The following is a 27,073-nucleotide window of genomic DNA, read 5'->3' as shown; positions in this document are numbered from 1 at the left end:
CTATGCTGTAAAATTGGCTTTTCCTTTAGAATGTTCTTTGTTCCTGACATGATGAAGCATGTTCCTATGTGGTCTGAACAAAATAATATGGCACTTGGGGACAAAGATGCAACACAGGAGTCCTGCACTGGAAGCCAAGATGGAGAAGACTTCCATAGCCATCATGAGTTTTCCCTTGGTGCTGTGGTAGACAGGAAGGAAGGTGACCCACACACTAAAGAACACCAGCATGCTGAAAGTGATGAACTTGGCTTCATTAAATGTTTCAGGCAGGTTCCTGGACAGGTAAGCCATAGTGTAGCTCCCAAGTGCCATGGAGCAGAGGTATGCCAGGACAGAATGGAAGGCAATAGTGGAGCCCTTGTTGCATATAATAATTATGTGTCCATGTTCAGAGTAAGCATCTGAGTCAATAAAGGGAGGAGAGGTGTTCAGCCAAATTCCACAGAGCACAAGTTGGATGAGGGTGCAGACAGGAATGATAAAATTAGTAGCCCTTGATATCATTATCCACCTTATCAGTCTCCCTGGAAATTTGATCTTGAAAGCCAGAACCACAGTAACAGTTTTGGCCAAGACTGTGGAGAGAGCCACAGTGAACAAGACAGCAAATGTGCTCTGCTGCAGGATACAGGTGGCTGTGTTGGGATGGCCAATGAACAACAATGGACAGAGAAAACAGAAGATCAGAGTGATGAGCAGGATGTAAGTGAGAGTCTGATTGTTGGCCTTGACAATGGGGGTGTGGTGGTACTTCACAAAGACACCAAGAATACCAAATGTTACTGTAGAGAGTCCCAAGGCCAAGAAGGTAAGTACCATCCCCAAAGGGTCTTCATAGGACAAAAATGTCACTGCTTTCTGGAGACAGTGGTTCTGCTCTGTGTTTGCATAATGACTTTCTGAACACCTCACACAATGATCCATATCTATTCAGGAATTAAATTTATTGTGAATCTCTGCTCAGGTTCCCCATTTTATCTAAAGCCACTCCCCAGCACCCTTTGGCATTTGCCCACATTTCCTTTGTTGTTCAAGACTCAAGTAAATCAGACCTCTATAGCAAAAATTCCCAGATGCTCTCTAATCAAACACTCCAGGTTGATACTACCTATCTTCTTTGTTGCATATAAAGTGAACAAGTTTATCCTTTATATTGTTATACTTAAATATATTTCAATTTAGTGATGAAATGTGTTTTTATTTATTCATGTAGTGATGTTATTGATTTAAATTACATAAAGCTATCTTGATTATGAGATCACTGAAATTTCATTCTTATGATGTCGTTCTCAGCCATCAGACTAAATTTAGCTATTGCCTTTTGTTTATTGAATAGTCCAGTGTGTTCATTCTTTGACAGTGCTTGTGGAATGAGAATTATTAGATTCTTAAAAGCTGAAAAAAACTCCCTGTATGAACCTGTTTAATCACTTCTAGAGAGAAAACATCTGTTTAACAAATAGATATAAAACTCTAGTTTTAGTCTTGGTTGTGGAATAATTTTGTGATACTTTATCATTTATAATTTGTGAGTTTCATCTTAAATTCAAAACATATAAATATCAATGTATTTATTACATGTTTACATTAAGAATATTTCTATTTCATATTTCTATTAAAATGTTCAATATTTTTTCAATGTGGATTTTGTAATTATTAGTCTTTTCAATTTATCATTTTCTATTGTCTGCTATAGCTTTTATTATATTATCATTTAATTTGTTAGTTCTTCAGATGTGCCTTCCTTCTACCTTCTAACTCTCAAGGTACTCTGTTTTTTCTATATCCCATGTGCTGACATCTACGCATTTCTAACAGAGCATGAAAGCATTATAAGCACAATCTTCTTTAGTAAATGCACAGGATATATGTCATGACAAATATTTTTAAGAAATTTAAAATTATTTTTTATTTTAGATACACTTCATTATATAGGTTGTAAAATACAGGATTCACTGTTTTGAAATATTTAGCACTAATGTTTTAGTACTTTTTCTTTCTTACTAAAAAGGGTCTCATTAAACTGCAGTCATGCAGTACTTCATATTGATGTTTCTAGTTTCCTCCAATGAATATAACTAACATGTGCATGAACAAACTGTGGCTCCAATGTACACAAAGCCTGTTTGCACATTAAGTGTTTGAAGGGACTGTACAGTTAGTCCCAATATGCATATTTTAAAATTAGGCAAATTAAAGTCACTAAAACTTTGAATGTTTTAATCTTTATGAATTAATATTAAAACATCTGAGTGTTCAGGAAAGTCATTACATTATTCAAAAAATTCCAGGTATTATGAGAAGCAACTCATTTGATATAAATGATAAGGTTTATGAATCTTCTTTAAGTTTCTCTCCATATTAAACATTGTGAGTATATGTGCTTTTTATATTCATTGCTATCAACTGTCTCATGCTTGTTTAATGTTCCATGGATATATTTTGACACAGTTCCTCTACTATATCCTTCTTTGCCTGGAAAAGATAGTCCTTCAAATTCAATGTTCTCACTTGTTCTAGGAACAAGGGTGTGCATCTATGCTTGGCTAATTCATGTGCCATTTCAACTAGTTTCACAAGATCTTAGAAGCACACCTGTTCCTCTTAAGGAGGACCTCGGTTCGCTTCCACGCACATACATGGTGGTTTATGTTACCTGTCACGTTTAGTTTACCTGTAACTATAGGTTTACTACAATGATCTGATGCTACATTAACATTGAGTTGCACCAAGCAAGTACATGGTACACATACATAAGTTCAGGGAAAACAGTCACAGATAAAACAAAATGAATAATTATAAAATAAAACATCTTCAAATATGTCAATGTGTAAATGAAATACAACCTTTCTAACACCTCTAATGAACCTAGAACCATGACTGAAATTATGCAACTAACGGCCATAAGGCTCCAGACCTCTAATGTGTGCTAACTATGAGATAAATATGTTTTCAAATACAATATAAGTCAGAAATTTATGGACTTTGGCATGTGTGCGTGTGTGCGTGCATGCGCGCGTGCTTGCATGTGTGTTAAATGCCATGGTGAAATAAAGAAGACTACTCTGTGATGGGTAAAATCATCCTCTGGAAGCAACAATGACTATAAAGGATGAACAACATACATCAAGTATGAGTTTTAATGGCCAGAGCACCAATTAAATTGAGGATAAAATGAACCAAAACAATTTTATTCTAACTGAAAGAATTACGGGACTTATCTCAAATGTTCCTTCATAGAACTTTTCAATCTGTTTATACTTTGCAGAAGATTGCTTAGAGGGGAGAAATTCCCCAGTGAGTCTGACACTTACCTGTCTCATTGGAAATCTCATTGTCTGGACAAGGAGTACAATCATAGCAGCAGACAGCCTTGCCCTCCTGGGGAGATTTCCTGAATCCTGGAACACAGCTCTCACTGCATACAGAGCAAGGAAGCTGGTAAGTAAATAGAGAAGAGAAAATATTCAGGAGTGTACTGTTTTAAAACAATGAAACTGTTGTTTTTCCATATTGAACAATCAGATAGAAAGCTTTTATATTTATTATTTCCAGGTTGCAGATTCTTTTTTGATGCATTGCTTATCATCTCAACATAGTATACATTATGAAGTTCAATATGTTTCAACAATGATGCAAAGAAAACAGAAATCTGAATGATTGTGGAAATATAAATGGTAAGAAAAATAATATGTTGATTCACTGAGTACATATCATAGTGGGCAACTGTAATATCATACCGATTCTATTCTATATTTCCTCACAGCTGGAGTGAGAAAATTTGTTTCCCAATGGTGTTGCTTCATTTATATTTGTCAACTTGACAGTATTCAGAATTATCACATAAACTAATCTTTGTGACTAAATGAGATGATCTTGTTATGGCACTTGAAGTGAGAGGTTATATTCTATAATTATATAGCAACATTTCAGTGGCTGTTGCTAAGGACTGAAAGAAAAACAAAAATAAAGGTGAAGAGCAGTGCTCACTTCTATCTACTTCTTGACTGAAGATACAACACGACTCACTTTCTCAGGCTCTTGCCAACATGATTGTCTGAATCATCGAGTGCTCACACCAAATGTGACTCAAGTAAAATCTATGTTGGGATGTATAGACAAATTGCTTCCTTTTCAACAGCAAGACAAGTAATTAACCAATGCATATGTGCCCTCCATGCTACTGTGCATTACCAGGTGACTGAAATCAAAATAACCATGCACTGATATTTCTTATTTCTGGCAGCTTAATCAGTCCTTTTGTCAATTGGTTTCAGTGCAGGGATTAAATCTTAATAAAAAAAAAAGACACCTTATTTATCGCTGCAAATAAGTGATCATAGAATGAAGTACGAAAAAATAAACAATCCCATTACTCAGAATAAGGCAACAGAACCTTCCTCATGTGACACTAGTTTTGTACATTGACATGGGCAGTGAGTAAGGAAACAACAATCATTACATCCACAAACAAATGTTTATTGACATAGAGATCAAAGCAATGAGATATGATCCAGCCCACCTCTGTAAATCCTATAGCCCACTGTATCATATGGTCAGACAAAAACAGTTTTTGATCTTGTGGAGCTTTTGGAGAAAATGTTCCAACTTTCATCTTTTTTCTGAGGCTCTCAGGAAAATTCCAGATGTTGATAATATCATATTGTGCATCTAATTTTTTTTGTGAATCCAAAACCACAAGGTCTCCAGCACCATTTTTGAACTGGATATTCTTGAGAAAAGGGTGTAACTAAAAGATATGCAGAATCTGATGATTAAAAATTCCCAGAAAATTTCAATGGAACTTGATGAAGCAATGTGCCCCATTGTCCTGAATCCCTAACATAAATGGCAAGCTATACTATGCTATAAACATTTTAATGGATCATGACCAAAAAGGAATATGTCATGTTTCTATACTGCCTGTTAGTTTCAAAAGAAAGATTTCACACACACACACACACACACACACACACACACACACACACACACACACAATAACAATCAAGCTAACAGAAAGATTTAATCAATAAATGTTGATTCAAGAAAATGTCCACAGATTTAAGTGCCAGTCACATCCAAATATTTAAGTAATATACTCAAAATTTCAGTTTGTAAATGGGATTTTTATGTTGAAAATATATTAAAGTGGTCAGTTAGGTAAAATAACCTTAGCTTCAGAATGTCAAATATGAAGATCTAGTAGCATTTGAATATTTGGAATCTAGTTCTCCTAATTCTATTATGAAATATCTTAAATATCTTAAAGATATTTGGGGTTCACTTGAGTATATTATCATGATAAGATTCTGAGGGTAATTGTAACACAAAGTGGATAATGACATACACACATTTTAACTTTGTTATTACCACCCATTCATCATGAACAATGAATGATACATGTGTCTGCAATGATGTGCAGATGATACATTACATACATTATCTCAGGTGCATTTGGGCAAAATATGCCACAGTTTACAAGCATTTCTTAAGTGCTTTTATAAAACTCAATATGTCACAGTGCTTTTTAAAAAATATACAGAAAGAGAAATTACCTCCCAAGGGAAGTTATATATCTCCCCATTTCCATGGGGGTTAATTTGTACTTGTTTGAGTGTCATCTCGTGGAGACTGTGAGCCACAGCATACACAGAATTATATAAATTGTAACTCTCTTCAGTCATATCCATTTCCCAAACATTTTTAGGCAACATTTCCAAAGAAGCATTGGGTAGACAGTTAGGCAAAATTTTACAATCAGGTCCAGAAAAAGAGCACTTGAAGTATGTGTTCCAGAACAGAGCAAGAAAATAGTCCTCTGGGTATTTGGAAGGGTTATATGTCTGGATAAATTTCCTAAAATCAGAAACCTCAGTGTGGTGATGTGCAAAAATGAGACTCCCATGGAATGTATCAATTATCAAAGATTTAATAAGAGAACTTTCATCCCATTGTGACTTCAGGACCCAGACTTTCCAGTTCAATAAATGTGCTGCTATAATCATAATTGCACCATATAAGGATTCATGGTCACCATAAAGGATAACCACATTTGCAGGTGATTTCTCAATATGCAGGTGAGTTTTTATGGAAGGTTGATAGTAGGAGCCAATCGGGATGTCTGGAATCATTTCTACAAAAGCTAAACACACTCTGTTCCTGTCCATCTCTTCTCTCAAGTCTGATAGACTCTCAGCCCCTGTGTGGTCATCCATAAGAACCAGTCCCACCCAGGTCCAGCTGAAATGAACCATCAAAATGACAATGCCATGTGAAAGAGTTATGTCCTTGGGTGCTGTCTGATAGAGAGAAGAGAACTGGCGTCTGTCATTCAGGATAGTGTCAAATGGCCCAAAAGTAAGCTGAAGGAAATTTCAGATAGGAAACATGAGTGAAGACATTGACATAGAACACAATCTTAAAGTGAAGGGGGCACTTTGGATTGGTATAGACTAACTTATGATCATGGTGTTATAAACTCCCATCTTGTTTCCTAAGACAATTATACACAATTCCTCCCAAGACACACAACTTAACTCAAAACACACAATAGGCTACAACCTCTTCCTCTTCTTCATCTCAAGCAAAGAATATGGGGTTATAGAACCAAATGCCTGTTTTATTTCTTTGATAGATGAATGACACAACATCACTTCCATACATGTGGAAGCATCTGAAATGTCTGCAGTTTACTGCAAGTTTCTTGTTCACTCACAGACACGTCCCTCACCTGTGGATATTTGTAGAGGTTTAGTAGTCTCCCAATATTTGCAGATGTTGCCCATGATGCTCCTGTAAGTAAAGCAGCAATCTTCACACTTCTACAACTATAATTAGGACATATATTTCGTAATCCTGTGAGGCTAGTAAAAGTTCCCAGAAGAGTACTCCATTGATTGCAAGGGACATAACCGAGATAAAATCCTAGAGACATGTTGGGTAAAATGTGAGGGTTTCTGTTGATCTCCTCAATGGCGAATCTGAATGCCAAAGAAAACTGGTAGCTCCTCATCTTGTACCTACAGAGAGGGATTATCATTATTTATGAATGAGACTCATGTCATACTCTACCAGTATGATGCAATGGCTCTCATACCTTCTATGTTATATATCTATAAACAACAATTTTGGTTGTCATGGTAATGTTTATAATGTAAATGTCAGGGTATATAGTAAGTGGTGATTTAATTACCTTAAAGCCTCAGATGGACCTAAAATTTCAGGACAGGAAAGTTGACTTGAACTGATATTACCAGTGCAATCTTCAGGTAAGTAAGACACATACAAATGCCCCTAATTCTTTGATGCTTTAACAGCAGATGGCAACTTCCATCCTTTAAGGCTCCCCCAATGTGTACTGTAAAACCCCAGGGACCCCACAACACATTCACACTGTCTGTACATAGAGGGAGAGGCTGCAGCATTTCAGTTGTTTTAATTAATATCAATGATGCTTATGGGTATGCCTGAGTGTTTTGCGTGCATCAACCCCAAAGCAACATTTAAATATGAACCTGGAAGGGGTTGCGGGTCCCCCAACCAAACACATATCGGTGAACAACCTTTTATTTCTCCCAGTGCCATCTGCTTTTCTTTTCTGAGAACTATACAATGAAGAGCAGAATGAGTGAGTGAGCTTCTTATGGTTTAATAGCTTACATACATACCTCTGGGTTTTTTTCTCAGAATTTTGTATTTTCCCTCATCTTCCACCCTCTTTTTCTATCCCTTCACTATGTTCTTACCTCCCAAGAAAAGGGGACTTCACAAGAACCTTGAATACCCTGCTGGCAGATATTTGGACATTCTGAAAATATCAGACATCTAAGGGGTTTATTTTGTAATTCTGAAAGTTTTGTTTTCTTTTGTTTTAACATTAATAGATTTTAACCTATATATTTACTGGCTTCTAAAGAGACATAATTGCAATTCACAGATACCAATAGACACTCTAAAGATTGGTATTGGCAATGAGAGACAAGCTTCATCCATAAAAGCGCTATTATAGTAGGCTTAACAGAGTCTCACTGCTAATTCTGACTGGTAAGTCCAAGTCAATTTCCTCTAACAAAGATAAAATGTCCTTTACCCTTCATGCTGCCTTGTTCTCAGAGTGTCTGCTTTTGTTTCTGCCCAGACTAACATGTTTAGTAAAAATTGCTATATTAAGTTTCCCTTTTACAGTGGAAGTGATATAAATTTGAACTCAACATGCTTTAATCGTAAAATCTTAGTTTATTAGAATTTTCTTTTGTTTTATAGATGTAGAGATTACCCATATAGATTTAATGTTTGTTGTTTATATCATGTATTTAATATCAAAATGATTTTAAGTAAATGCTTGTGTAAACTAAACCTGAGAACCTTGAACTCATTCATTTTGTTCATAGTAATACTAAAATCACAAATTAATATTAAAATCAAATATTTATTTAATCAATACGACCACAAGGATAGAATAAATAAAAATGACTATGTCAAAGAACAGTTCTTTTAAACAATTAGTCTGAGGTTTTACATATAAATTTAATGTCTACTTTTAAGTCAAAGACATATAGAATCATACAATTTATGTCAAAATGATATTTTATATCAACTTTATTTCTAAAATATGGTTCATATCCCTTAGGGTTTTCAATTTCATTTAAGATATTATTGTCCCTATAAAGGATATGTTACTCATATTGCAATATTATCATCGCTTCATATACAAACATGTTATATCTGTTCTTTTAAATGTGATATATATGTACAATTTATGAATGCCTATGCAATAATAAATATTTTAATGAATGTGGGGATAATTTTCACCAGGAAACCTGATTAAAAAAATGAACAAATATGTGTATCAAGATCCAACACAGTGATTTTATCTTCTTAAGTAAGGCATGGTGAACTACTACTTTCAATTCTATTAGACCAAAATGAGCACACCAGGACATCTTAAATGGGAATATATCTTTAAAAATGAGATCACTTGATAATATTTTTAAAACATGGTACAAGGTTATCTATCTATGTAATGATAAATTATCTTAATACATAGTGAGTAAAGAATTTTCAGTGTGACTCTATCTGGTTCACCCACATTCTCATCAGAAAGACCGTCCTCATTTTCTCTAAATAAGCCTTATGAATTCATGGGGTTTTTATGGTGAACTTTTATGAGAGTGAAACTTGGTGTCAAAGAGACTACAAAGAGAAGGATAGACATTACATGAGAAAGAATATTCTCACAATAGATAGTAAGTTTATTTGTTAAACCTCTTATGTCTCATGGGGAATTTATTTGGAAATAAATCACAGCAAGGGAAAGTATGATTGTATGTCAACTTGGTATGGGCTCTACTTTTGATGGCTTTTCTTGATTACCAAATTGACTACATATAATCTCAATTATAGAGGTCAGGAAGCAACCTTTTAATCCAGATACTGTAGATACTTCCTTAATCAAGATCTTGAGGCAAGAAGACATACCTTCAGTGCAGATCTAATTCTGATGGACACTTGTACAAGGAAAAGGGAAAGAAGGAAGCTTTTTCTCTTTGTCTACTTGCTATCCCCCCACTAACAAGTCCATTCTTTTATTTGAATTAGAACCTACTTCTGCTGCATTCCAGGATATATATCAAGATATGTGGCTTTGATATATTAACCAGGAGATTTATATTGATCCTCTACATCAGGTAGTCTAAGGAATATATGTATACATACAAACGTATAAAGTAAAAGGTAAAAAAAAAATAATGGCGCAATACTTCTCAAATAGTAGCTACATGGGCAATCCAGGTAAAATAATTTTTAATACATAGAATAAAAATGTTACAGATAATACATGTAAATAGAAAAATACAATAATATTCATAGAATTTGAAAGCTGTTTTCTGGAACTTAAAGTAATATGCTACAATATATAATACAAAAATCTAACACACATATGCACAAAACAACAAACACATGCATTTGAAGAGCTAGAACAGAAAATAGAATGTTCTCATCATGACGAAATGGCTAATATTTTGTAGAAATGTGTATCTAGTCATGTAAACATGTTGAAATAAATGTAAATGTTTACAGAAAAATAAATTGTAAAAGTGTTTTAAAAGTACAAAACAATAGAGCTACAACAAAAAACAAAAATAATAAGAACCTCATTCATAGTGATAGAATATCTCTAAGACAGGATGAAGACTTTTCTGGGAATGAGGTCAGAAGTGTAATAAATGTGTTATATGTCATTTTATTTTTATTTTAAATGTTTGATGGGCCTCCAAAATGATTTTCAAAACATCTCTATACAATTTCATGCTGACCTGCATGAAAAAATGATTTGTCTTTGCCAACAGATTTTCAAGTATTTATGGTTAGATTTCTTGATGATAACCATTATAGTGTTGTAAGCTGGTACTTACATCTAGATAGTTGTGATTTTCTTTACACATCAAAGAAAAAGCTAACTATTTCTTTGAACAAAGGATGCAAAATAAGCAGTTGAGGACACAGCCTATACAACAAGTACAGCTGACAGTCTGGGTGTCAACATGCAGGGCAGTGACATTGGACCATTATCCTCCACCTTTCATAGAAATCAATTCAAAATGGATCACAGTCCTTAGCTTTAAAAATGAAACACTAAAATTTATAGAACACACACCTAATAACTGTCAAAGTCTTGGTGTGGACAAGAACTTACAGAAGATAATACCAATGTCACACAAATTAGCCTCAGCTACCAAAAAATAGAACTACACAAAATGAAGATGCAGCTACAAAAATATTGAAAACAATATTCTTTACAGCAAAGGAAACTATAGTCAGAGTACCACATATGCAATAAATAACTTTCTTATTGTTCTTTAGATGATAAACTAATGTCAAAAGGAATCAATAATCTGATGAAGTTGTAAACCAATGCAATAAGTCCTCAATTCATCAAATGGGGTAATGGTATGTACAGATCTTGTATAAAAGTAAAGCACATAAAACCAGAAACTACTTTTAAAAAAGTTTTCAACATCACTGATCATCAGGTAAATGCAAATATAAAAATAAATTAAGTGTTGATTGTTTTCATATTTTGAGTAGAGTAACAATGTTTCAAGATACAAAGATACATCCTTAGTAAGACATGAATAACAGTATGGATTTCTTAATGTTTTCTGATTCCCATCATTTCCATTGAAATCCAAAGGAGATAGAACATGTGAGAATTTTGGTTAAAACTTGAATAAACAATACTGGAAAAATTAATGGGTGTTTAAATCATTGAGATTTCAGGGAAAATCAAATCACATGGAGTTCATATTATTAATGAAGTTAAATGGGTAGAGTAATTGAAGTGCTTATGTTAATAATTAGAGCATGGGTATACATTAGAAAAGTGAATAATCAAGAAATGGATGAAAATATTTCGATCAGTCTTGAAATGTATAACTTTTTCACAAAAGGAAACAGAAAAAATATTTGAAATGTGTATAGCATTGTGAGAATATAGAATAATCACAAAACAAATGTTATAGCCTTTAACATTAAACATGTTTATTAGAAATAAACACCTAATTGGAAACATTATGAACTTCAAGTCATCAAGAAATATATTCTACATGAAACTGAAAACTTTCTGTTAGGCAAAGGACACTGTCAAAAAGACAAAATGCCTGCCTCCAGAATGGAAAAAGATCTTCACAAACCCCATATCTGATAGAGGGCTGATATCCAAATTATATTTTTTAAAAAAACAGAAAACTAAGTATCAAAAACAAATATTCAATTACAATGTGGTAAATCTAAATAGAAAATTCTCAACAGGTGAATCTCAAATGGTCTGGAATAACTTAAAGAAATGTGCAACATCCTTAGCCATCAGGAAAACACATATCAGAACAATACTAGTATTCTATCTTAAACTTTTCAGAATGGCTAAGATCAAAAACTCAACTGACAGCTCAAGCTGCTGAGGATGCAAGGGGAATTGCTCCATTGCTTGTTGGAGTGCAAACTTGGACAACCATTTTGAAAAGCATTATGGTGGTTTCTCAGAATTTGGGAATATATCTACCTCAAGACTCAGCTATAACACTCCTGGTAATACATCCAGAGATATTACACCATATGACAAGGAAACTTGGTCAACTATGTTCTCCCAAGCTTGATTCATCATAGCTATGAACTGGAAACAACCTAAACACCCTTAAACTGAACAAAATATTAAGAAAATGAGGTACATTAACACAATGGGGTATTTTTTGGCTGTTAAAAACAAAAACATCATGAAATTTGCTGACAGATAGATAGAACTAGAAAAGATTATACTGAGTGTGGTAACCTGGACCCAGGAAAACAAAAATGCTTTGTATTCCCTTATAAGTGGATGCAAGCCATAAATGATAACCATGCTACAAGGCACAGACACAGAGAAGCTAAGTAACAAGGAGGTCTCAAGGGAGAGGGTGAGAAACATGAATTTGTTTTATGTTCTGAACATAACAGATACACTCATAACCGTATTGTTAAAATGGCATTTGACTTGTCCATGTCAATTGCACATTTAAGTAAATGTGAAAAAATGATGTCACGCATGAGTAGAGAGATCACCAGTTTTTAATCACTTAGAGGGGATATTATCGTCTATTCAGGAAACAACTTTAAAATGTACCCTACCAGGAAGCATGGCGTCCTTCTCGCATGCATAACCAGAAATAATCTGAAAATATACTTCCTTGAAGTGCATATATAAATGTATATAAAACTGCAAAAATATACATATGTGTATGTCTGTTTATATTTATAAAACACTATGTATGTGTGTGTATGTATGTATGTATGTATGTATATATATATATATATGAATATAGATATGTATGTTGTTTACTTACTTACCATTTTTAAAATTAGAACCACATGAGAGTAAAATAAATTTAGAGAATAATACACAAAAATTATAGGAATGTCTTATATTCCTGGGAACACATGCTATGTTTTTTTTATGAATCGGGAAGAACATGGCCATGTGCATCCAATCAAAATATGATAAAAAATCAAGTAAGAGGGTAAAACAAAATAATAATACTTTTTTCATGTAGTCACATAGACACACTCCTGTAAATGGATATCAGTCACCATATTTGCTTCATCTGTTTCAGAATAAGTTGTCAAAACATACTAATATCTCCCAATTTCCCCCCCTGATTATTTCTCCTACTCTACATTCCCTGTGCTAGAGTCTTAGCACTTCATCTAGCTTTCAATAAAAACACAATCATATCACAAGGACCTAAATTTATTGTCTCTCCTAATTGTCTATATTCTGATTCTGACTATCTACCTGAACTTTACTTCTGCATTTCCATTTTACAGTACTGTCTTAAAAATTAGTATAAGCAATCTTCTTCCATTTCCGATCCCATGAATCTTACTGCCACAGAAAAGTATACACAGAATAAATGGATTGTACTTCCCTTCACAAAGCAGTATGTGTAAGCATTTCCCTTCATCAGAGTCCAAGAACTTCTATTAACTTGGTGACACTGTCCTCTAATCTTTACAAAGCTAACTTAGATACTACCCACTGAGGTCACTATCAGCATCTATGTGACTTCAAGAATATATCTGTACTAGTTGTAAATAATTAAAACATAGGAATGAAACGGAGCAAATGGGCCGGGCGTTGGTGGCACACGCCTTTAATCCCAGCACTCGGGAGGCAGAGTCAGGCAGATCTCTGTGAGTTCGAGGCCAGCCTGGGCTACCAAGTGAGCTCCAGGAAAAGCGCAAAGCTACACAGAGAAACCCTGTCCTAAAAACCAAAAAAAAAAAAAAAAGAAATGGAGCAAATGATACAAAATTGACAGTATCTAAAAGAATACTAATCAAAATTATAGACAAAAATTGTACATCATTTTGAAAGCATTTGAAATAGACTGAACTCCAAATTCTCACATTCTGACTTGCTAATCAGCAGTAGCTACCACAGGCAGTCCCTGTCACTCCACCATCACATAAGGACTCTGTAGTCACTGCAAAAAATGCCATCATTTCTTCTCAAAGGAGGACAGCTACCCTTGAAAATGGCCCAAAACAATGAGTCAAGTTGTAGGATATTCCATCTGCATAGAAAGCCATGAAAATGTCTTACCATTAGACAGATAAATGCACTGCAGAGGAACATAGACAGATACAGAGTATAAAATGTGTAAAATAACATTAATTAAAGCAAACTTATTTTCTTTGAGAGAAGAAAGGGGGGAACAGGAAGACACATGAAAAAAAGTTTCATGAGTACAAAAGAGGGAATGCCAGGATGGGGGAAAAATTAAATTCTTGTGAATTCAAATTTATTTGAGGATGATAAAATCTGAATAATGAAAAGACATACATTTTAAAAGTACTTACAGGACCATACTGCGTTTTCCACTTCTGAAACCACTTGTTGTAGTCTCAAGAACATAAAAAAGTGGAACAAGTGCAGCAATCACCACATTTCCACCACGATGTAAATGATGTTGTACTCTTTGACTGCACTCGGAAGCATCAAAGGAGGACAAAGGAACAAGACACTGCAGGAGCCAGAGAAGAAAAATCAAAGAGACCATTATAAAATAGAAGTGTCTACCACACTGTAAGCATGGGGGACAGGGATCCCAATGTGTTCAGCAGCTACATATAGAGCTCATATTTTTGGAAAAACAAACGTTTGTAATATTGTTGGTGTCTGAAGTCATCACTCTAATCACATACTCTTTTTGACATGTCCCATCTACACTCCATGGAGAATTTGAAAACCTTTCTTCTCTGAGACTTTCCATCTGAGACCTGGTATTCAAGATAAAAACAAACTTCAAAAGACATTTGGGATCTTCTTTAACCACAGGACCCATGACTTCATCTAAGAGGACAGACAGCAAGACCCCAGGGATGACTCTTCTTGAATAGACTTGCCCAGAGCTATCTACCACAAAAGTTACATGAGACAGTGACTCAGGATGATGCAAAGACTTTGCAAGGGAAGATGTCAAGGGAGATGAGATGGGAAACATCCTAAAAATGTGCCAAACAGACTGGAGCAGTGAAAAGTAGTAGTGCATCCTGCTCTTTAAAACTTTTAAAAATGCCAATCTAACTTGCCAATGTCCTGGAGGAATCTAAAACCATTTTTTCTACAAATCTTGCATGACTACATACCAATATTTCTTCCATGTCTCCCTATACTCTAAAATGTTTTTTGTCTCAATCATGGGAAACTGACAGGCTGAATTCATGAATTCCAAATCAATGGCTCAATCTATGATGAGATTTGATTTGTTTACTTTTTGAACTCTGACCTACTGTGCTATTGTGTGTTCTTTTCAATGTTGAATCATTCAGTTATTATAAAATCCTGATACCCCCTACATCCACAGAAAGAGATTCAGCAAGTATTTTTGCTTTTCTTTGAATGTGGAGTACTGAAAACAAGTTTATATATGCCACTCAACATGTATAAAATATTCATTCAGAATACTTTAAATGAAGTTTATATGAGGAGCAGAAAGTTCAATATAAAGTCTGAAAACATTATCATGCACACATATACCTAACATCTCACCCATATCTTCACATGGGCTCCATTCTACCAGTTAACAGACCCTAAGTGGCAAAGTTGAATGTATCATCTAGCTTCTAACCTGAGCACTGCCTCACACCTCCACTATACATCTGCTATGTATTAAGGAACAAGTTCTGAATACAACAATGTCATTTTCATGGTATCCCAAGTTTCTTGGACATTTTGTGTCATGACTTTGTTGGCTTTACTCTTTTCTTTGACTGATGAATCTATTTCTCCTACAGTATCTTCAATACCATACATCCTCTCTTCCATCTCTTGCATTCTGTTGGTTATACTCGCATCTGAAGTTCCTGTTTGTTTACTCAGATATTCTATTTCCAACATTCCCTCTGTTTGTGTCTTCTTCATTTTTTCTATTTCCCTTTTCAGGTCTTGGACTGTTTCCTTCATCTGTTTCATTGCTTTTCATGGTTTTCTTTCAGGGATTTATTGTTTTCTTCTGCTTTATTTGTCATTTCCTCTAGTTTTTTATAGCGTTCTTGACATTTTTTGTCTGTTCCTCAGTTTCATCTTTGATTTCTTCTTTATAAGCTTCTAGCCTCTTCATGATGTTATTCATAAGGTTGCTTTCTTCTGCTTCTTCCAGTTTGTGATGTTCAGGTCTAAATGTGAGAGGAGGCCTAGGTTCTGGTGATGCTGTATTGCTCTTCATTTTGTTGTATGTACTTCTGCCTTAATGTCTGCCCATCTCCTTGTGGATTCATTCTTGGTCTTATCGGCGCTCTTGGTCTAGACAGAGCTGACAGATTCAGGAAGCCTCTAACTGGTCCAGATGGAAGCTCTGGGCTGGATGGGAGCTGGAGCTGGTCTCTGAGTCTCAGGCAGTGGATTGGGTCTCAGGCAGATAAGTGAGGGGGCAGGGCGTAGAGATTGCAGGATCTGCTGGGTTGGGGGTTTTGGAGAAGGGGAACCTTGTGGGGGATCCCGCCCAATGACCAGAAACTGGGGCCAAGTTGGACAGGGCTTCCCCAAAATGGCTGGTGCCCAGGGATGGGACCTAGGGGCAGACCTCTCTGGGTATGACCCCAGGCACTCATCTCTAGTCCAGATGGGAGTTCCGGGCAGGATCCTTCTTCCATTTTAAATATGTCCTGTTTGCACTACTTTTCTTAAAGATGTTTGATGTTTCATGGGGAGACTATTTCTTCTACTACAAGAATTACTTACCAATTTTCCCTTTGAACTTTAGATAACCATTTCTCTTATACTGAAGCAAAACCAGGAAGGAGGCATTTTTGGGTTGCATGAAATCTGTCAAGGAGAGCACAGCTGCCATTAAGACCTGATGTACTCTTCCTACATCGGCACCACTTCTGCCATGGGTGTCAACTCTCCGAACATGGTATCCCTGGGGTAATGTGCCCTAGGGCCCCCTGGACATGGAGGCTAGCCATTCCCCTTCTTCACTGTGTACTCTTCACCACCCACAGCCAGCCCCATTCATAATTAGCAGGCCTGCAGAGGTTTATCCAATTAACCTGGGTCCAAATGCTGCTCTCCAGCCCTGGATGGATTTCTCAATATGAAAGATCACTTTTGCAGTATACTGAGAGTCAGTAACTATATTGAGCTTGGCCTGGGCCAAGGGCCTGCAATGCCACAGGCAAGAGGCTTTTTAGTGAATTTGTGCCACTAATGTTGAGTCACCAGATGTAACACAAATTGCTAAATGGTCATATGGCCCTATTAATAGGGTAATGCATTGGAGGAATCTGTCTTATATAGGTACACAGATTCAAAATAATAAGCTTAGACTTACTGTAGCTTGTCATTCAAGGCATAAATGGATTTGTGTTACACCATTGTCTTATAGTGCTTCTCATTATCCATTGGAACTAATTCAGGCTCATATATACAGGTTTATAAAATATTTATTACATGAGAAAAACATCCCCCTGAAGACGCTCCTCTGGGTGAGCCAGTGGGGATGTTGTCTAAAATATACAGTGTACTTGATTCAGTTCCTAAAGCCTTTGATGTTTCAAGTATGGCCATGAATTCAGGATTCTCAAGAACCTTTCCTACAGCTGCTGTCTTTCACCACAATATTTGTACTTATTGTTATAAGAATATATTTGACCATTGCTTATTATCACAAATTTTTAAAAAGGGCCACCAGTTATGTTTTAGAAGATAATCTGTCTAGGTTTATTTTCCACCACAAAGTATTTATTACATTTTGAAAAAAAGAGTATGAGCTCATTTTAAAGACAATTTATACTCGTCTTATGACCATTTTTTCACTGCTTCAGTTAAAAAAAATAGAAAATTCCAATTTCTTCAGTTTATCACTGCAGAAACATAGACCTGCTTAGAAAATGAAAGGAAAATTTAGTTTTCTCCAATGAGTGCAAAACCCACACTGAATATTAGGTATTATGCCCAGAATTAGATGGCAACACAAATAAACTCAATGAGGATTTATGACTTTTTCTATTTATTTGTTTCCTATTCTGGATTAGTTTTATTTACTTATTTACTTTACTTGTCAGTGTGTTTTTTACTGTGAAGGAAAGAGAAAGGATCTGCTTTGTGGTGGGGAAGAAGGTGGGGTAGATCTGGGAGGAGTGAGAGAGGAAAAACATGATAAGAATATAGTGTATGAAAAACTTAAGAAAATTTAAAAATTGAAATCATGATATCTTGGAGGTTTGGGGCTCATAATTCTCTGCATAATTCAGCTTACTCATCATTTGCTTAGATATTATGGGTCCCAATTATGTTTTTATGTCTTTTTTATCTTTCCTTTTCTTTTATGGAAATCATCTTTTTTTTCTTACATGGTTTATCCTAATTACAGTTGTCTCACTTCCTTTTTCTCCATGTCCCTTCCCAATATTCCTCTTGCCTGGACCAAACTCTGTTCTATCTCACATTAGAAAACTATCAGGCTTCTAAGGAATACTTATAAAATACAATATAATAGCATAGCATATGAAACAAAAACTAACATATCAGAATAGTACAAAACTGCCACACAAGAGGAAAATTGTTCAAGAAAGCACATAAGAAACAGATATAGACACAGAGACCCACTTGTTGACACTCTCAGGAATCTCATAAAGCCACTAAAATCTAGAAGCCATAACACATTCACAAAATAAATAATATAAAATAAAAGAGAAAGCAAAGAAAAGCCCTGACAGGATATTATGATACAGGGAAGCTGCAAAGACACCACTGATTTTTTTTTCTCTTGGCAATCTAGTGCTACTTTTGCAGGCTATACATTTTTCTTTTGTTGCTAATTTTCTTTTCTTTATTCCCATGAAAACAAACATCAAAAAATAGAATCAATATTTTAGTTAAATCTATAAAGGCCAGTAATCCATTTCTCAGACACCCATCCCAATAAGGCTTTAAAACTGTGTAAATCTATTTTAGATGGGTGTTTAATGATATGGAACAATGCTTCTCCTTATATACTACTAACAATGCTCAGTATGATAAGCTGACATATTTTGACATGTCAAACAGTATGACAGTTTGACCCACAGAAACCTCCTGAATTCTCTTCATTGTTTCCACTCATTCTACAAGTGTTTGCTTAGCTGCAGTGTGTTCAGACTGAATGATATCCCTTAGTTTAGAGCCCACAGAATTTTCTACCCTTAACCTGGATCTGCTTTACAACTGACTGTACTTCAGCATAAGAAAGATACTTCCATTGTCCTGAGATTTGGGGTTACTTCAAATTTGTTTCTATTTCCATATATTTATAATTATGTTATCATTTCTTATTGTCCGATAATATTTAGTTTTCAATTACATCTTTTTTTGGGTTATTATATCCCCCTTTCCTTATTTCCTCCAAAATTTCCCATATACCTCTCCTTGCTCTCTTTCAAATTCACGACCTCTGTCTTCCTTAAGAAAGCCCAGCCTAAAGAAGTGGCTTGTACCTATAATCCCAGCACATAGGAGGCTGAAGCAACTGGATTTCAGCAAATTCAAGGCCAATTTGAGTTATGTATGAGTTCCAGGCTATCACATATTACAGAGTAAAGACCTGACAAAAGAAAAAACTCAAAACTTAAACAATATTAACACAGAACAAAGAATAATTCCATCCATTTCTCTTTGTGTTTCCTTCTTCTCAACCACAGTTATTTCCTGTAAGTCTTACAAGCAAAGATATATTGGCACTGTGAATTATCAGGCTTTGTCAATAAAAAAAACAATAAAAATATGATATAAAACTAATTGGTTAAGGTAAAAATAGAATGTAGCACATTATTGTTTGATTTTTAACAAAAATAGAAAGTTTATACAGTTTTATCTGGGACAGAAGAATGTTGCTCTGTGGCAGAGGACTTGCCTCTTATGCACATAGACCAGGATCTGATTCCCCACACAACAAAAATAAATGAAATAAAATTGTCTAGATTACCAAATGTGATTTCTCCATAGCTATTAGCAGACTGGAGTACCGACTCATCTTTTTTTTTTTCATTTTTCTCCATCAAATCCTCCACTCACTCCACATGCCATCCACAGACCCCCCTCCTCCCACACCAAGCCCTCCCTCCCAAGCCATCCTGCATCCTCCATCCCCCAAACCCAGGTCTCCTATGGGGAGTCAGCAAAGCCTAGAACACTGAGCCTAGGCAGATCCAAGCCCCCTCCCACTGCACCAAGGCTGTGCAAGGTGTCACACCACAGGCACTGGATTCCAGAAGCCTGCCCATAGACCAGGGACAGATTCTGATCTCCCCGTCTTTCAGGCTATACTTAAAAGAAGGGTTTGGGTTTTTGTTGTTGTTGTTGTTGTTTGTTTGTTTGTTTTTTGTTTTTTGCCTAAGTGAGACTCTCTTAGAGAAAACTAGACTTTCATTAGTAATTGCCTAGCAACTGGAAATAGCAACTGGGTTAGGAATGGAGGAATGTGAACACTTCCCATTTTAGCTCTGGGATCCCAACTGTTAAGGACCAGTGCAGGCCCTGTGCATGTTGCTTCCATCTCTGCAAGTGCACATGTGCATCTATCTTCTTGATGAAGAAGGTCTTGTTCTCTTGGTGTCCTCTATCCCTTCTGCCTCCAACACTCTTTCTGTTTCATCTGCCACAGTGTTCCCCATGCCCCGAGGAAGTGATTAGATGGAGGCATACAATTTGGGGTTGAGAATTCCAAGTTCTATCATTCTCAGTATAATGTCTGGCTGTGGGTCTCTATATTGGCTCTCATCTGCTTCAGGAGGTATCTTCTTTGTCAATAGTTGAGGAAGCCACTGATATATTCCATAATGTCATTGGGAGTCATTTCATTATATTCCTTTACTAGAACTGCAGTATTCTGTCTTACTTTATGCTCTTGGGCTGTGTAACTTTAGGTGCTTTGACACATGAAAAACAGTGTCAGGTATGTTTTTCATTTCATGGAATGGAGCAAAAGTCAGATCAGATGTTGGATGGTTGTCAGGGACAAGGACAGAATCTCTAGTTAGTGGAAAAATACAGACCCCCAATAAGACAGGGAACTAGATCATCTTACAGTCAGGTTGCCTAGCAACAGGACATTGAGTCAGAGCCCTTGACCCTCTCACCCTGTAAACATCCCATACATCATCCTGTTAGCTTGCCCCACCTTATGCAGATGACAGCTTCTTGCTCCCCCCACTGTGCAGAACTATATAAACCTTTCTGGAAGAGAAATAAAGTGTACCTTGATCAGAATCTAGACTTGGTGTGTTTTCCTTTGTATCTCCTATCCCTACATTCCCTCTTAGGGTGGTCGAGAACCCGTTGAAGCCCTGCAAGCGGGGCAATTGGCACCCAACGTGGATGAAACCACCTCTTAAGGTTCAGAAAGTCATCTCCCGGAGGAAGACCAAGGCCTTGGTGAAGTTGTTGGATCCCCCTGAAACTACCAGGTTCAGGACGCGATCCAGGAGGAGAGCGGAGACAACGCAGGTAAGAAAGTGACTGTGATACCTCAGTAAAACCCCCCACTCTATCCCCTACAGACAAAGAGGAGCTTAAACCAGGATTCCTAAGTGTAGATAAGAACTTAGACCCCTTTTCCCCAGGTGGCTGTATCTGCTACAGGGACTTTGGAAAACACAGTCAGGATATTCGACCAAAAGACTAAAAAGGGAGGCGGGTTAAAATAAATTATATGGTCTGTGCCTTTAAAAACTAGCCTCACAAAGAAAGGGGAGTGCTCCTTCCAACCTCTCTGCTGTGAGTGAGAGATTTGGAAGAGCCTCCCTGGAGGCTTGTAAACTTAGAAGAAAACACCTTACTTTTGCATTCTGTACCTAAAGTCTCCAGTGGCAGCTTTGGGGACATGATCTAGGCACAACAAGACCCTCACTCTATTGTCTCAAAAAGGGGGCCTTAGACAAAGATATCTCAATATACATAGACCCAGGCCAGTTTCAAGTCCCCAGAAATGATGGTGCCAGCCCCAGGAACAAAAGAATAGAGTCAGGATGTCTGATGGTAACCAATTAACCACAAGATGCCCCTCTCCGGAGATAACATGACCAGACCCCGGAGAGGAGTTGTAAAACTCCTGACAGGGCAAACAGATAAGCTAGAATAAGATAAAGTCCAGGCCTGGGAAAAACTGGACCAATCAAGGATGGGTCTGTACTAACGCCCTCCCCTCTAAGAAATTTTATGGGTTTTGCCTATAAAAACTAACTTCCCCAAGAAAGAGTAACTCTTCTCTGCCTCACTTGAGATGGCTTGAGATGAGTTCCCTGTCATGACTTGTAACAGATAAACCTTGCTTTTGCATTCTGGTATGCTTGTCCTTGGTGGTCTCTCTGGGGGTTACGATCTGGGCACAACAGTGACGAGCCATGGTACAGGCAACGTCGTCACAAGATTTATTCATTTCTGGCCTAAATGAGGGTAAACAAAAAAAGACCTTAAAGCCTTTTTTTATTAATGATATTCTTAGGGTCTATAAACATTTCCCTGACATGCAAGAGGTTATTAATATAGGAGAAAAAAATCTTCAAAGAAGGCTTTCACTCCCCCTCTACCTGCCCTAAGATCCCCTGAGGCACTTTCTCAAGCGCCTTCGGTCTGTCCCTCGGATCACAACCTGTGCTCTATGGAAGAGGGGACACTCATGACTTTTAAACCTAGGAATCCTCACGAGTCCGCTCCTGCCCATCTTTATCCCTCTGTTAACAATTTTACCTCTATCTTCCCTCTAGACCCTGCCGAGGAGGCCTCCCTAGAGGGTTGGTCCGAGGGTAGTGATGTTTACAATTAATTGATCAAACCAGTTGCAGATTTCTTTATTCCTTCTCCACTCCCACTACTTTACTTGAACAGTGGTCCTCAAAAACTTGGATGCTAAAGAAACTTCTCGGCAACTTCCCCTATGATGCAAATGCAACACAGGCAGGATTCCCTCCAGGCGGAGAGACTGTTCCGCTGGACAAAAACAAAAGTACCTTCATTAAACACTTGGCCTTTGAAAACACAAACCCTGCCTGCCGGGAACTAGGGCTTGGGGTAGCTACTGTTGCTTTCGGGATTTGCCAAGGCAACAATGAGTCCCCTGGGCGGCTAGAGGGAACAGGGACATTTTGTCTCTGGATGGGCAGTGGCCTGGTGTGCAGGACGGGGTCGTCTCTGAGATCCTGTTTCTGCTCCAACAGAGTAAGGCTGATCTGGAGGGGGTGATGGTAGAGGATCTCAAAGTGTAGGAGATGTTAGCGATGGTTTGTCTGCATGGGGGTGGAGCTGCCCTTGGAGGTGGTTCCCAGGACTGGGGAGCTTGTGGGACCATGGAGGGGGAGGGCCTTTCCACCTTGGCGCCTGCTGGCTCCTTCATTCATAGTGAGAGAGTCACAGGGGCCGGCAGGGGGAGGGAGAGTCTGGGGGGGCCATCAACCTTCTGATTCTCATGATGTGAGGTAAGAGAACATTCAGCATTAACACCATTGCTGATCATCACAGAAAGACTAAATCCTGTTAATGGTGCCATAAAAAAGATACACTCTGCTCCCAGATGGTTGCCAAAAGGCCTGGTTAGAGCTGTAAATATACCTGATCTGCCCAGGAGAGATAGCCCCTCTCCTGAGGAAACTTCTTCTGTTTCAAATGCTATCCCTCCGGCAAGCAATCCAGGCTATTGTCCTCATTCACAGCAACCCCCACCAGCCCTTTAGCTCTGTTATCACTCTGCTCAGAGTTCCTGTTGGGGCACAGCGGGAACTTTACAGAAAACTGTGTTTGAGACTTTTCACACAGTATACAAGTCCCATAGTCAATCACGTTCTGGGCTGAGCAGGAACACTGCTTGTCAAATCCAGTCTGACAGCAGGGGTCATGTTTCCAAGGGCAGTGCTGAACTTTTAATCCAAAGTGTCAGAAAGGCTTGTTGGACTTGCTGGCCTTGGTGTCACAGGTGGTCATAGCCATGTTGGGCCAGCTTGACACATCCTGTGGCTGGCAGGTAGCACAGCAAACAGGGTAGCACCAGAGATGCCACTCAGGACACTTAGGTCCCTTCCACCTAGACTAACATATTCCTCAGATCAATTCCTAATCTCTAGGAAGAGAAGTTGTGCTGAGATGACTGCCTTGACGGGAGGCTGTTACTGCCATCACCTTAGCAGTCCTTCTGGGGGTTGGAGAGTGGAAACAGGCACAGAAATTGCCTCTCTGGTCCTGTCCAACCAACATTACTCTGAGCTTCACCTGTCCATAGATGAGGATATTGCCCAAATTGAACAGGGAATTTCTGCCCTCGAGTCATCCATTTCCTCCCTAGCTGCGATAGTTTTACAGAACAGGAGAGGCCTGTATCTCCTCTTTTACAACAGGGTGGCCTTTGTACTGTGCTCAAAGAGGAATGTTGCTATTTTACAGACCACACTGGGGTAGTCGTAGATAGTATAGTAAAGGTTAAAAAAGGACTAGAAAAAGAGAAAAAGAAAAGGAGAACAAGAGCTTGGGTGGTTCTAGAATTAGTTTTCCAAAATCCCCTTGGCTAACAACCCTTCTTTCCTCCCTCCTAGGACCTGTTTGTAGGCCTGCTCCTGGTCCTTGCTTTTGGGCACTTTCCTGGCTCACTCAGCTCATCTGAAGCCAAATAACAGACCTGCTGGCCAGGCAGATCCAGGTTCATTACCACTGCTTTGATATGCAGGACTCCAGGGTTGAAATTTGTCCCACACAGACCCCTTCACTCGAGGGAGGCTGCACCTGTGTGTGGAAAAAGGGCTCACTTAAGGCATGATTGGAGTGCAGCTGGGACTGCACAGGCTGGGGACCATGGTACCCCAAAATCCCGAGAGCCTGGATTATATGCCCTGTTGCATAGCGGTTGTGCAGTAGCAGCCTTGCGCTTACCCATTTCCACTCCCTCAAAAAACTGCAGGGTCCATTGATTCCTGCACTATGGGGATGCCTGTGGTGCTTGAGTCTAGAGAGACATTCCCTCTCGGACATTTTCACAACCTTTAGAGGGATAGGGCCTCTGTAATCCTCCATGCAAAGCCTCTTTCAGAGCCCTCCTTTTAGACCATTCGAACCTGGTTTATGTTGGCCCTTAGATTTATTACTAAGAAGGGGGAGATGTTAGGGACAAGGACAGAATCTCTAGTAAGTGGAAAAATACAGACCCCCAATAAGACAGGAACTAGATCATCTTACAGTCAGATTGCCTAGCAATAGGACATTGAGTCAGAGCCCTTGACCCTCTCACCCTGTAAACATCCCATACAAACATCCTGTTAGCTTTCCCCACCTTATGCAGATGACAGCTTCTTGCTCCCCCCCCACCCTGGGGAACTATATAAACCTTTCTGGAAGAGAAATAAAGTGTACCTTGATCAGAATCTAGACTTGGTGTGTTTTCCTTTGTATCTCCTGTCCCTACATTCCCTCCTTAGGGAACCCATTGAAGCCCTGCAGGCGGGGCAGATGGTTACTTCCCTAAGATTTATGTCACTATTGCAGTAGCTTATGTTGCAGGCTGTACACCTGTGTGTGCATGTATATTTATGTGTGTGGGAGTGTGTCTATATTTCAATGTATTCTCATACCTTACCTTGCTTTGTTGCTCTTTGTTTGTTTCTTTTCCTCTTTGGATTTTTCCTCTTTCTTTTCTCGATAAATAGAAAAAGAAGTCATTATCTAGGTTGGTTGGCATTTAAGGAGGCTCTGGGAGGAGATGAGGGAGGACAAACCACGGTCATCAAATATTGTAAAAGAAAATGAATTTTTAAAAGTCACCCTGATGAACCTATTCACAAAGATAGAATCTGGCATTTTTTGGTGTTTTATTATAGTTATAGATAAAATGTACCCTCTACCTTATTCTTGAAAGTTTACAGACTATGAACTATAAAAAGACTGGCTACCACAAATGATAAGATACAAGGCAAAATTCACATAAAGTCTTAGACATTTATGCAAGTGTACGTTAAATGGGATATAAGAAGAGTCAAAAGTGTTATTCCCAAAGAATTATCTAAGTTTTATGAAATGTTGATGAATTGTGGGGTACTCATAAGTATGCAGAAGCAACACAATACACAGTGTCAGTTGAAGAATTTAGACTAATTTATCAAAATTGAAGAATTATGAATGACTAAATACATAAACCATTTGGATATCTATAATCAAAGATATATATGAGCACGGGTTCTACAGAAGTGATTAAAGCAGTGATTTTCACATTATTAAGAAATTTAACAGTAGCAACATGGAATTGAATGTTTGCATAAGTATCTGATTTCTGATATCTGATTTGGGTTATAATTAAGAAACAAATTTGTCTTCTTTCGACTCTAGTATGCAATTATTTAAAATGTGCCTTCCTTCATAGCAAAATCATACGTGAAATGTAAACATGATGAATCCAAGAAACCTATCAAGTGTATCAAAAATACTTGGATACATATGAAAACATTTGGTGCCATAAAGGCAAAGTTATGCAATGTTGAAGAGGTGAAGATACATGCATGTCCTGTTCATCTTTTCTTTAATATTAATTGAAAGAGAGAATGAATTTTCATGGAAATGGGCATTCTAATTTAGAAAAATTTGTAAAAAATATTAGAAGATGAAAGAATAAAGATGATTTTGTCCACAAATGAAAGCAATATATATAAAATCTTAAATTGCTATATGATCTCTGGCAATTGAGTTTGTGCTAAACAGGCTTGACGATGTCTATGTAACTCAGAAAAACATGGACTAAGCTGTGAGATCCATTTTCCCTTTGGAATGTGCTTTGTTCCTGACATGATGAAGTACATTCCTATGTGGCCTGAACAAAATAATATAGCACTTGGGGACAAAGATGCAACCTACGAGAACTGCACTGGAAGCCAAGATGGAGAAGACTTCCATGGCCACCATGAATTTCCCCTTGGTGCTGTGGTAGACAGGGAGGGAGGTGACCCACACACTGAAGAACACCAACATGCTGAAAGTGATGAACTTGGCTTCATTGAATGTGTCAGGCAGGTTCCTGGACAGGTAAGCCAT

At 37.5% G+C, this 27,073-nt stretch overlaps 1 protein-coding gene across 1 annotated transcript; it reads right to left on the bottom strand.

The window, feature by feature from the left end:
* On the bottom strand, positions 1–27,073 carry LOC143270405 (vomeronasal type-2 receptor 116-like). Its single transcript, XM_076560333.1, has 9 exons — positions 26,897–27,073; positions 24,395–24,492; positions 22,392–22,458; positions 14,395–14,558; positions 6,734–7,022; positions 5,559–6,365; positions 4,526–4,753; positions 3,318–3,441; positions 1–929 (listed from the first exon to the last, which is right to left on the bottom strand). Exons 1-9 carry the CDS (start codon positions 27,071–27,073, stop codon positions 1–3), a joined length of 2,883 nt encoding a protein of 960 aa, XP_076416448.1.

This window comes from Peromyscus maniculatus, chromosome 23 (assembly GCF_049852395.1).
Source record: "Peromyscus maniculatus bairdii isolate BWxNUB_F1_BW_parent chromosome 23, HU_Pman_BW_mat_3.1, whole genome shotgun sequence".
Classification (NCBI taxonomy): Eukaryota; Metazoa; Chordata; class Mammalia; order Rodentia; family Cricetidae; genus Peromyscus; species Peromyscus maniculatus.
Note: the sequence above shows the minus strand (reverse complement) of the source record. Positions and strands in the feature narration are given on the sequence as shown.